The sequence below is a fragment of the Cavia porcellus genome, unplaced genomic scaffold (assembly GCF_034190915.1).
Source record: "Cavia porcellus strain 051 isolate PalLab524CR breed Dunkin Hartley unplaced genomic scaffold, mCavPor4.1 scaffold_4, whole genome shotgun sequence".
NCBI lineage: Eukaryota > Metazoa > Chordata > Mammalia > Rodentia > Caviidae > Cavia > Cavia porcellus.
Window position 1 is genome coordinate 41,633,891 of NW_026947487.1, and position 13,201 is coordinate 41,647,091.

General features: G+C 35.7%; 1 protein-coding gene across 4 annotated transcripts in view; it reads right to left on the reverse strand.

Moving 5' to 3' along the window:
* Uggt2 (UDP-glucose glycoprotein glucosyltransferase 2) overlaps positions 1–13,201 on the reverse strand; it is a 194,240-nt gene that overhangs the window by 11,659 nt on the left and 169,380 nt on the right. For 3 of the 4 annotated variants that reach the window (XM_063246946.1, XM_063246947.1, XM_063246948.1), the window contains 6 exons: positions 12,572–12,670; positions 11,505–11,589; positions 9,972–10,154; positions 8,503–8,663; positions 7,648–7,762; positions 3,455–3,571 (listed from right to left, as the gene is read on the reverse strand). In XM_063246946.1, coding sequence (XP_063103016.1) covers positions 3,455–3,571; positions 7,648–7,762; positions 8,503–8,663; positions 9,972–10,154; positions 11,505–11,589; positions 12,572–12,670 — 760 coding nt within the window. Of the gene's footprint in view, positions 1–1,232; positions 1,437–3,454; positions 3,572–7,647; positions 7,763–8,502; positions 8,664–9,971; positions 10,155–11,504; positions 11,590–12,571; positions 12,671–13,201 lie in introns of all 4 variants that reach the window. The other variant, XR_010046872.1, reaches the window with a different exon arrangement.

Consider the following 13,201-nt stretch of genomic DNA (forward strand, 5'->3'; position numbering starts at 1 on the left):
AAGATCACTTCCTATGAATCCAGCTCCACACATACTAACAATAAAACTTGTACATATTAATTTGTGGGGGCCAAGGGATATGTCTTAATTTCTTCCTCTGAAGAAATTAACACAATCAGCAATATTTAGTCATTTTAAACTAGTTGGTCTCCCTAAAGAGTTTGGGAAATTAAGTAACTGTTAAAAGGAAAACACTACAGGGCAAGCTGATAAGGATCTGGTGCCGGAGGCACCTGGGGGCACCACTGACAGGGTTTGCTGAGGAGCTGGATGTGAGCTGTCAGGAAGGCGGCAGCAAAGATAACCTTGGTACCTCTGGTGTGAGCAATGGAAAATGCAGGTGTCATTTCTGATCCAGAAAAGACTACGAGAGGAGCATAAGCTTCACCAAATGTTCCTGCCCCTGTCTTCACACATTTCCCAGGTAAGCACTTCAGCAGTTGGAACTGCCCCCAGGCTGAGAATGCTGAGCTACCGCCATGCCCCTTTTTATATTTAGTTTTGTAGTTTTAGATTGCAGACTCATTAAGTTGCCTGGGCTGGCCTTGAACTTGCAATCCTATGTCAGCCGCCCAAGTAGCTGGGATTACAGGCATGTACCACTGCACCCCGCTTCACCAAGTATGAAGGCAGCTTGTCTGCTACTTACAGAGCCTTAATACAGAAAGTATACTGAAGCTCTTTTTTATGTGACGTTTTTTTCAATCAGCTTTTGTCCTACTGCTTTAGGGGAAAGCTGTTGGTTGTGAGCCACGGACCTACACTGACCAAATATTTCCAGTGAATTCCACTGTGGGTCTCCCCATACAGTGATATATTTGCACTAAATGAAAAATAGGGTTTTGTTCACAGATATTTTCTATAAACATTATGAAAATTATTTTCTTTCTAGTTACATCACAAACTATTAAAACATTTTTTTGTACTACTGTGTGTGTGTGTGTGTGTGTGTGTGTGTGTGTGTATGTGTTTCTGATGCTACAGTCTTTCTTAGTGGTCCATAATGGGGCAAGATACCGTTCAAGGGAGATTTTGAGTAAAGAGTTCAGTTTTCATGATAGAGGGGTGGTGGGGGTACTGCTGCCATCTAGTGGTCAGTGGTAGGGCTCCCCCACAGGAACAGAACAGCCCTCACACAGAAATACCTAGGGCCAGACGGCAAGGCTGCGACAGCAGCATTGAGATGGGGTTGCTGGACAGAGCGTGACATTCATAAATGCTTCCATGTCTACCTTCAGTGCCATTAAGGATATTCTTCTCCATCTTCCAGGCCATGTCCTTGGCATTTCTCTGCCTTCCCTTAACATCTTCAGAGATGAAGAAGCTGGCCAAGAATAACATACTCCTTCACCTTGTTTCTGAGGAGGGCGTTCGGCAGAACACTGAACTTTATGCATCCCCCTCTTTTCTGAATAGCACTATTTCTTTGAGGTTTGCTGTTCATACAAAAATGAAAATTTTCAGTTCCTCTTACAGGTTGCTTGGAAAACATGACCAACTCCCACCAAGAGACAGGCTGGGTAGCACTAAGGCAGGTGTGATTAAACCACTTACGTAATGAAAAAATTTCTAGAAGTCACTTATACGAATGTACCTGTAATCCTAGCACTTGGAGGCTGAGGCAGGACTGCTGCAAGTTCAAAGCCAGTCTGGGTTACATAATGAGTTCTGGGGCAGCCTGAACTACACAGCAAGACCCTTTCTTTCTCAAAAACAAAAACAAAAACAAACCCCCCAAAACCCAAAAAACACAACAAAACAAATGACAAAAAAAGAATATAAAAGCAAGTTTTCATACCCTAATGACATGAAATCAATAAAAAAATTAGTAATGGAATATTTTTACATTCTTTTTATTGTCCTGGGCCTTCAAAGAACCCAATGTGTATTGTACACCTTACAGCACATCTCAATTCACACTAGCAACATTTTAAGTGTTCCAAAGCCACATGTGGCAACCGGGCTCTCCCCTGAAAGGGAAGGAAAAGCTCCAGATGAACAGACAGTGACAGGAAGTAAGGGGCATAGAAGCCAAGGCAGAAGGCATGGTGCACAGGGAAGCTCCTCCCTACAGGGATACTCACCCAGGCTGGTTATGCGATTTGTTACAGCAGCTTGTGTTCACTTAAGAATTCCATAAAGACCCCAAGGATATCTGCAGTATTACCATGAACCACAACCTTATGTGTTGTAATGTAACCTTAACATTTTAATAGTTAATGTTCAGTCATGTTCTTGATTTCTCTCTATAAAATTCTCTGCTTCCCTCGTAACAATGTCATTTTATTTGCTTCTACACATTCTGTCACCCACAACTGCATTAATATGTTGGTATGTTACTTTTTAAAACTATACGCATATACACATAACTAGGTCAGTGGCTGTTTTACGGTCCTGCCTTATTTTATTCAAAACTGTATGAATTCTAACATTTGATAGTTTATTCTTCAATGAATATCTTGTAATTATTCTATACTTAACTTAGCACATTAAAAAAAGATGGTCAGGAAAAGAATCGCATTGTTTTGTAGTTATTAAATACAATGTAGTAGTCAGGCACGTACATGCCTGTAATCCTAGTGCATTGAGGCAGAAGGATAATGTGAGCTTGAGGTCAGCTTGGGCTACACAGATTCAAGGCCACCTGAATCACATGGTGAGAGCCTGTCTTTAAGAAAAAGGCAATATAGTTATGGACTTTAAGTTCTAGACAGTTTGAAAAATACAATGAAGAGCATAGTTAAACTACTTACGAAAATCTAAGAAAAAGGAACTTTAAATAATATGAAAAGAAAATAAAAAGTTGATGTGTAGTATACCTTAAGTAGACAAAATTACCTTTCTTGGCTTTTATTTGGGGAAAGCACTGGCAGGAGAATTAAACTGAAAACTGTGGGCCCTGCATTTCTAAGATTTCTTGGGAGGAAACACTTTATGTTGCTGTGGAATTTCCAGTTGCTTGAGGAGCTGTTTGTCCGGTGTGACTCCATAGAAAGAGTACACTTGTCATTTTTTTAAAGATAGGGTCTTTAGGTAGTTTAGACTAGTCTTGAACTCATGGCAATCTTCCTGTCTCAGCCTCCCAAGTGCTGGGATTATAGGCGTGCACTACACCCAGTGACAATTATGATCTTGCACCTGATTTTCTCTTCACCGCACACGCCTTCTCTTTGTTGACTTTGCTTTTTATTTTTTCACTGTAATAACCCATAACCATGTATACAAGTATATTCTGTAACCTGTGAATTTTCCTCAGCAATTAGCAAACCCAAGGGTGGTCTTAGGGACCTCAAACACAGCCCTCTAACTTGCCAGTTCAAGGAAACACTACTGCACATCATTCTATTTGTAAAACAGAAAATGTTTCTTTTTGAAAATTTCCACATCTGATTAACAGAAAATATTTCTGTTTGAGTATTTTTACATCAGGTTATTTGCAAATGAGAACACTTACCAGATCAATTGTTTTAGCTCTTTTTTTGGATTCATCATCACACCAGGTTTCACACCACAGCCAGTCTTGAGGAAGGGACTTAATAGCAACTTGGTAAATCATATCATTGGGAAGATCCTATAGAAAAATTTAAACATGGAGGTACAGCTATTAGAGAAAGAAACTGAAGATATTTAAACTGCAAACAGATAATAAAAGCATATGCAAATTTCAAGTATCTTCATATTTTTAGGTTTTAAATATTCAACCCAACACTTTCATGTCTTCTGTCATGAATGAACTTGGCAACGGAACCATCCACACCTCCCAAGGATGCAGTCCTTGCATGCAGTGAACCCTCCACTTCACGTGCCCCAGGGCACAACTTCACTGCCTCCTACCTGCCTTGACTCAGGGATCAGCGGCTCAGCTCTGCCTATTACTCATGCTGGTTACTATACCCTGCTCAGACCATGAGGTAACCTTCTATTTTCTTGCTGGAAATGATGTTTAATGAATGTTTTCACATTTCTGCATGCTCAGGGCTTTCTAACCAAACACTGATAGCATGTGGGTTCAAGGATGTTTGACAAGTGAGCCTAGGAAATTAGAGACCTCTGTAGAGATTTAGATATATACCTTTTCCGATATACTGTATATATTCCAGGTGTTGTAAAGCTCTTCTCCCAGATAAACTTACATTCCACAACAAAAGAGCACACACTCTCTCATCCAGAAGCAGGCAGGGTACTTTGATTAGCTGCCTCGTATACAGTCTAAGATTAATCATTTTAGAGTTCCTCTGTCAACATTTCTATTAAGCATCACAAAGAAGTTCTGGCAAGTGCAATAAAGTAATAGAAGGAAATAAATAGTACACAGATTGGAAAAACGGAATAAAAGTGTTGTTTCCAAGTAATGTGATTATTTATGCAGAAAATCCCAAGAATTGATTAAAAAATTCCTGGAATGAATAAGCAATTATAGCAAGGTTACAAGACACAAAGTTAGAATTCCTTTTATATGAAATTTATCCCAGTCATTTGCTCCCATATCCCAGATAAAACTTTTATGAAGTTCAACTTCATGGCCTCACTCTGACCACTCCAACTCATTCCCTGAGTACTCAGGTGATCCATATACTTAGACCTCGTGGGACCTCCAATGAACAGATTCTACTAGTATTCTACAATGTCTAGAATCTTGATGACTTCACTCTCACGCTTATTTCCTTGAATACATCCTCAACTGTCTTACACTTGTGTCTCACTTAGTTGTACTTTCTTAGAAAAGTCAGTCCTGGTTAGATGTAAATCTGCATCAGCACCTATGCAACACACCATGACTGGTGACACACGTATCATGCATGAATATGTCAGAAATTTAGGTACAAAGGTCTATTCTGTTTTCACTTACACTTTCTTATCCAATTATGTATATACTTGTCTTACATCCATCCTGCAACCTGTGCAACCAATAACCTATTTTCTGTCTATATCGATTGTCTAGTCTAGACATGCAGAAATGAAATCATACCTTAGTAAGGCTTTTGTATCTGGCTTCTTTCACTTGGCACATTTTTAAGGTTCATAAATTTTATAACATGTAATGCTATTTGAGTCCTTTTTATAGCCAAATAATATCCTAGTGTATGGACATTAAACATTTTATTTATCCTGTCTACTGCACGTTAGTGGCAGATTCTGGGATTATTCATGTGACACTGGTTTTACGGCATATAAAATACCAGAGTTGTGGCGTCATGGAGGTCCCATTTGGAAATCACAAATGGGGAGTGGAGGGGAGGAGGAGGAAGAGGGGAGGGCAAGGGCTAGGGCCAGTGACAAGAACAAATTCTTCTGGTTGTGCTCCCAGTGTACTACTTCTTTCAGCCAGGCTCCACCTCCTCACAGCACCTTCAGCTAGGAACTCAGCAAGGGTTGATTCACTGATGAGGTTGGTGCCGCCATGAATGAATCCAACGCCCACAATATGAACCTTTTCGGGGAAACTTCACATTTAAACCATAATAATATCCAAGAAACCAATGCCTAGTCTACAGTCAGAAAGAGTTATAACTAAGTGTCTTTAGTAGGGGTTTTATAATTTTAGTTCTTACATTCAGTCTTTGATCCATTTTGAATTACTTTTGAGTTATTTTTACTTGTGAAGCCAGGGTCCAACTTAATTCTTTATATGTAGATATCTTCTTGTTCAGCATATTTAGTAAAAAACATTCTTTCTCCATTAAATATCTTGGTATACTTGTCAAAAATCAAACGACCACAGGTGCATATATTTATTTGGTTGGTTGATTTCAAGTTTGGACATTTATGAATAAAGCTACTATAGACATTCAGTTTCATTTTTAAAAATTGTTCTACTATTGTTTTTGTTTCTCTGATGATATATGGCACAGAGCATATGGAAATATATGCTCTATATATGTCCTTTGGTGAGGTCTCTGTAAAGTCTTAGGTACATTTTTAATTGTACCATTTCACTGTTGAGTGCTTTGTGTATTATGGTTAATATGGTTAATAGTGTACTATGAGATGCATTTTTGCATTATCTTTTCATATAAAATTTTACATAGCAGAATTTTATTTTAATGAGTTCCAAAATAGGAATTATATCTTTCCTCAATCATGCTTTTGGTATTGTATCTACAAAATCATTAGCAAATGGAAGTTTATCTGTTTTAGAGAAGAGCAACATTTATTTGAAAGGCAGAGGAAAAAGCAGTTCATCAATACAACTGCTATAAGAAAGCCACAGAGGTCAGAGAACAACCAAGAACATATGGTATCACTGAAGGCAAGGAGAATGTCAAGAGAGGAGAAGTTGCAAAGAGCTCACTGGATGCTTTTACCTAATAAAAAGATAATTTGACTTTCATAAGAACTCTTTAATTGGCTGGCAGGAATGAAAAGCCCAACCATCAGAATAAAAGCAATAATCCCCCCAATATGGTAATGCAATGTTAGGAAAACCTCTCAATTTCTGGAATGCTTAAAAAATGAATCCTTTCCTTGTGTTTCACAGACTTTTACTGCATATGTAAGACTAGAGGTTCTGAATAAATAACCAATGTGATATTCACAATCTAAACCTGGTATGTAGTGATACTGAAAAGATCCTATTTTGTATGTTCATGCATGTATCTATGTATATATTCAGAGTTCTTCTACTTTTCAAGAATGACTTTTATTAGTTCTTTATCAATGTCTTCTTACTTAAGTCCCAAGTATTGAAGTCGTAAGACCTATAATTTTCCAATTACTACAGTTTTAAAGGGCTTACACTTTCTGTATGTTCTGTACCCTCCATTATCTCTATTTCCTCATGCTGCACCTCTCCCATCCTAGTTTTATTCTAGTTGTATTCTTGTTATTCCTCAAATAGGCTCATTCTCACTCTGGAACCTTGGCTCTGGAGAGACATGCTATGGTCCACTTCTGTACCTCCATCTGAAACTCACTCAGATGTCATCTTTGCAGGAACATATGGGTGCTCAACTGACAGCTGCAAACTCTAAGCTCTATTTAGCATTCTGAATTCTCTATATCATGCTTTCTTGATTTATTTTTCCTCTAAAAAATTCATTACTTTTAATGTTTTTGAAGTATCCATCACAATCAAAAGCATTATGAATTCCAGAGTTCCTGTTTCTGTTTTCTGTTTCTTGGCAGAGGATTTGGCAAATAGGAGGTATGAAACAGGTATTTGCTAACTGAATAAATATGCAAGGTTCTTAGGATAAGACAAAACTGTAGAGATATGGTTGTAGGGCCTTTTGCTACTTCTTAAATTGTCTAAAATATTACAGAAGCATTATGAAGATTTTAATGGTATAAGAGAGAAAGCAAGCTGTTTGTGGGGGAGAAAATGTAAGGCAGCCTCCAGGGAACACTGAATGAAGCAGTTTGAAAATGTTAACTATTAAATATGTTTAATGAGGATAGAAGAGATTAAGAAAAAGAGAGTAACTAAATGAGACAGGGCACAGAAAAGAAAGAGGCTTGAAAATGGAAATGTGAGGTTATAATGCTACTGACAGAAAAATACCAAGCGTGAATTGAAAGATTATGTGTAAGTAGAGTTATTTGCATAAAAGGAAAAACTTTAAAAAAAGTTGAAAATAATTCTGAAGTTTATATACAGGGAGTTTAAATAATCCATGATATGCATTTAACATTTAACATTTTACTTACTTGATCTAGGTTTGAAAGACTGTTTGGATCTTGACTGAGAGATTGGTACCGGCCCCTAAGCCTGTCTCCTGCTGCAATTCTCCTGAATTTCTTGAAATCCACCACGTATAGGGCACTGCAAAGATAAACATTTTTTTTTTCTTTTTTGTTGGTGGTAGCATGGACTGAACTCAGGGTCTCATGGATACTAGGCAAGGACTCTAACACTGAGCTATATCCCCAGCCCTGAAATCTCCTTGATAGCTTATATTGTTCACATACCTTTACTTTTCCCCAGGCAAGGTCTACAGTGATGGGTTTAACTACAGATATGCCAGGGTCTAGTAACAATTATCTCTTTTATAAATTTGCTCCCTGTGTCTAACATTATTTCTATGGAGTTTCAATTTTGTTACAACTTTGGTAGGACTAATTTTTTTTAAGGTTACCTGAAGTTTTTTCAAGTTGTCATGAAACTCATGGGCTTTCAAAAGAGTTCAAATAGCTTTGAACATTATCTTTATGGTACTTGACAAAACAAGCTTAAACTTTCTTCAGTAGTCAGGAGCATATATTTGAGCCAAATCACTTGGATTTAAACCTTGGCTCAACTGTATACTACGATAGTAAGCCTGGCCAAATTACATAAATGCTGAATGCTTCAGTTGCAACATACATAATTTGGAGATGATAATAGTGTCATAATAATAAAGGCTGTCATAAGGATTTATGAGTTAATATATACAAAGGCTTATAAGAGTGATTGGCATGCAGTAATACTATGCAACTGGTTATCATTACTGTGCAATTTCTAAGAAGAGTGAATTCGGCACCTTACTTATTTACTAAATGGTAAGAGTACACATTTTTTTTTACCTGATATGATATTTCCTTCCTAAAAGACGTGACGCCCAGTATCCTGTTTTCCAGAAACGGTATCCTTCCATTTCAGTGCGGCTATCACAGAAAGGAGTGTACCCATAGGGAGCGCCACCCAGGTCAAGATCTCGAAGCTCTTTTAGGTCATGTCTCACAATCTAAGTGATTAAAACAGTGTCTATGTTGAAGACTATTAAACAACACAAGCCTTTTTAATGGGAATTTTAAGCCACTATTACCCTATTGTAGAGACACAGAAAACTGTATTTTCTTTACGCTGCTTTCATATAGTGTCAATTTCCTAAATGTATTTCCTTTTGTTTTCACAGATTAAAAGAAATTTGAAATCTATATTCCTAGATTATGTAACAGTCTTATCAATGAGAGTATTTTATAACATTTTTAAGCAACATATTTCAGGTAAGGTTAAATATCAGATAAGAGCATAGCCCTTAGGTTCTCAATATGTGAAATAAGAATTCAAAATTTTTTTATGGTAAGTATCTATTATATATTGGAAAATATTAATTTGAATTATAAAAGCCTCCAGATTATTCTACAGAGCTTTAATAACATAATGTCAGTATGTTAATTCTGTAATTGATTTAAGCCTGCTGGAAAAAAAACTAGTGTATATGTGTACACTATGTGTATTAGTATGTACAGAAATGCTTCATCATTTATATTTGCCTATTTTTTAGTTATTATAATGGTTAATTATTTTTTAACTTGGAAAATAGTATGAGAATAATATTTTACAGCATAAGTACTGAACTCTCATACAGATTCTGAAAATATATGTGTTTTTGTCCTAACTATATAAATTCTAATTTAGGTACTTGATTTGTTGTACATATTTCCCTATCACCATTACTGGAAATTTTGAGTATTTTTCAAATATTTTTCCCATTAATGATTTAAAAAGCAAGGCAAGAAGGGAAAGGGGAAATATTTTTAGCCACATAACGTTTTGAAAGCTGAGGACCTTATTCTTTTTATAAATTTAGGACATTCCTTTAAATGGCATAGTGATGAGAACTTGGTTACTGATTAAATATCAATGAATGCTATTCAAAGCAGAAGAATGAGAAGACAGCTGTATGTAACTGCTCATTTTTCTGACAAAAATAGCTAATTTTTAAAAATCAACTTCTATTCATAGAAATTTATATAACTACTCTTGTTATGATTAAAAATATTTAATTTCCAAACTTAACTATTGCTAATTTAGATAGAAAATTGCCGTGTCTTAGGTAATAAATGGTACCCCTTGGCATATCTTCAGTTTTCCCCTGGATCCTGAGGGTATGTTCTACAGGTGCTCTGTAGATGCACCGTAACACGTGCTTACATGATTACATGGTATGGCAACAAACGCAAAACACAGCAACGACACAGTTAAGTCCTAATATGCAGACAGAAGCATAAAGTTTGATTGCTACTGAAAACAAGAATTAACGAGTTACCTGGTCGGCATCGACAAAAATGATTTTGTCCACTGCTAGTGGAAAAAGGACATCAAGGAAAAGAATTTTGTAACCCCAAATAATCCGTTGTTTTTCAGTCTGTTGATGAAGCCAGTGGGGCCACTTGTATTGAACAAGTTCATACTGGAATCCATACTCCTTAGCCATATGGGGAATGACCTCCTAAAACATACATGTAGCATCAAACAGTATGAGAAGAGTACTATAGAAAAAAATGAATACTTTAATTAAAAGGTGAGAGTGTTATAGATTGCTATAAACCAACAGGAGAAATATTGAAAACACCTCTTGTATGAATTACATCTATACTATGGTTTGGAAGCAGCCCCAAAAGGGCCTTGTAATAAAACCTTGCTTACCAGTGTGTGGTGCTACTGGGAGGTGGTGGAATGTATAGGAAGTGAGGCCTAGCAGAGGGAAGTCAGGTCCCAATTGTGTGCCCTTGAAGCAGATATTCAGAGCATAGCCCCCCTTCCCTCTCTTGCTTCCTGGCTGACATGAGGTAACAGCCTCCTCCATCCACCATGCGTTGCCATCATGACGTACAATGCTGCCACAGCTGAAAGCAACACAGCTAAGTCACTGCAGCCTGACTGAAACTCCCAAATCTGTGAGCCAAAATAAACCCTTCTTCTAAACTGAACATCTAAAATAGTTTGGTACAATAATGGAAACGTGAACAGCGTTCTTCACTAATGAGAAGTATGAAAATTCTGACACACAAGGCACATAAAACTATATAGTTTAATGTCATTAAAGTAAGTCATTATTGACTAAGATAAATTTTCACATTTTTTTACTACTTGTGTCTGACCTGATTCTGGAAAGAAATGCCTCTGATCTTGGAATGCTCACATTCCACACAGTTTACAGATGTGTCAACATGGTGTTGATTAGAGAGACAAAGAGGATATATAATGAATCCAAAATGAATTGTTAACTGATAAACTAGATTCTCTGTGGGGTTTCATGTTTGAGATGACTAGCATAAAAATATCAGACAGTGCGCTCTAAATATTTGATACCTGAGATTCAGTGTTGTTTTGTAAAATTAAAAGTACAGTCATGTCAATGGCTGTATCTAATGGTTTGGTCAGAGTTGCTTACACATTGAGTTGGTAAGCCTACCTCCTATACAGATTGTATCTTACAGCCTGTTGTTCCTAGGCTACAAATCTGTATAGCCTGTTATTGTACTGAATACATACTGTAGGTAACAAAGCACAATAGCAAGCATTTATGTATTTAAACATAGAAAAGATACAGTAAGAATATTTTATTAAAAATCGCTCAGTATTCTGATTTGGTTTTATGTGCAGATATACTCTCTTTTTTAGATATCCTCTCATTTAAACACCTCTTTAAATAAAAATTGAACAGAATTTTTCTTGCTTTAAAAGTTACTAATAATACATTTCAAAAAGTTTATTCTGAAAAGAGAATATATGAACTAGAAATAATAAAAATCTTATTCCAATATTATTCATTATATAAAAAGAATAATATACTTACTTTAAATGATGGTGAGAGGTAATTTTTTAGAAACCAGAATTTCACTGGTGTTTTGGTGTTACGTAAAACAGAGACCATCATAATTCTGTATAAAAGAATATTAAACCCAATATAAATTAACATTCATTTTACTTTTTTAGGAGGTTTTTAAATAAAGATAGGAATTAGAAGCTTTCCACTACAAATTACAAAGAATCAAATTGAAGTATCTAAATATTATGGCTGATCAAATGCATATTATATAAAGATGGAGACATATCTTGATAAAGACTAGATTGATTTATTTATCCTAGCTGGTAAAGAAACTAGTCTGAACATTCTTGTTTATTTTAAATAGAGTTGAAACAGCTATATTACTATATGATTTAAATCAGGTAGATCTGCAAAAGTTGAAAGCCTGAATTATTTATCTATACTGGTAAATTCAATGGACAGGTCACTGTTTTGCTGTTCTAGACCTCACAGTAAGAGAAGATACAAGTGTATTTAAAGTTCCATTTAAAAATATAACACTATAATTCAAATATTTTTGAGGCATTCTTTATGATCTTGCTGATAAACTCTTTAAAAATATCCCTTTGTACTCTGTAAATATGCGCTCCTTCTCTCATCTCCCTCTTTCTTATAAAACAAGGCACTTCTTTACCAGAAAAGGAAGATTTGTACTATACATATTTTTATTATATATCATTATTACAAATTATGTATTTTCTACCCTTAAGGAAAAACATTCCAAATCAAATAGAACTCATGAAATCTCATATATTTAAACTGTATATTTGTCTCATAATTGTAAATAAATAAAAAAGGGCAAGGTACAGAGCAGTATATTTTGTTACTACATGAATCAAAAGAAGTTAAAAAAAGAAAAATATATACCTTTTTGTCTACAGATACAGTACATCTTTGGCAGGATATAAAATTACTACTATTGGTTTCCTGTGGGAAAGGAACTAAGTATTAAGGAAAAAAGAGGGAGTATTTTTTCATGCACATTCCTTATTCTTTACGAACTTTGGGCTATGTAAATGTACTGTTTTCAAAATATTAGATAAAAATATGCATACCTTAGAAAGCGTTCATACAAATGGCCAGAAGCAACTGAAAAAATATTTAGAACATCTTTTTCCTTTTTGTCATCATCTTCATGCAATCTTCTTGTGAAACTTGGAATTAAAAAGTCATAAAGAACAGTTTCTTAATATATACTGGCAAACTTTATCTGCCTACATACTAAATTTGATAAACAGTAAAAGTAAGAATACCTTTAAAAAATTTCACATCACTTTCAAAATGGACAGTTATTAATTTTAAACAATCGTTAACTCTAACAATTATGACTTATTAATATCAAATATGACAATATCACTTGAAGTTTTATGAGCTTTTATTTATAAGATGAGATGCAATTAAATTGCCTCCAGGTTAATGAGACAGTATCTTTGATCCTTCATGAACTGCAAGAGTTGTTTTGAGGATCAAGCATGTATTACTGCCAGCCATGGTCTCAGCTAGTGTACTGAACCTTTGAAGCAGATCAGCAATGAAGGGAGGAACAGTACAGGTGCTGACCATGGCACAAGGAAGATGCATGTGCCAACAGAGGAGGTCTGCTGAGTGCACCTAGCAAGGTTTGCCATGCTGAAATATGATATAAAAATGCCTATGACTTTTAGACCTCTTCTGATTGGGTAAGG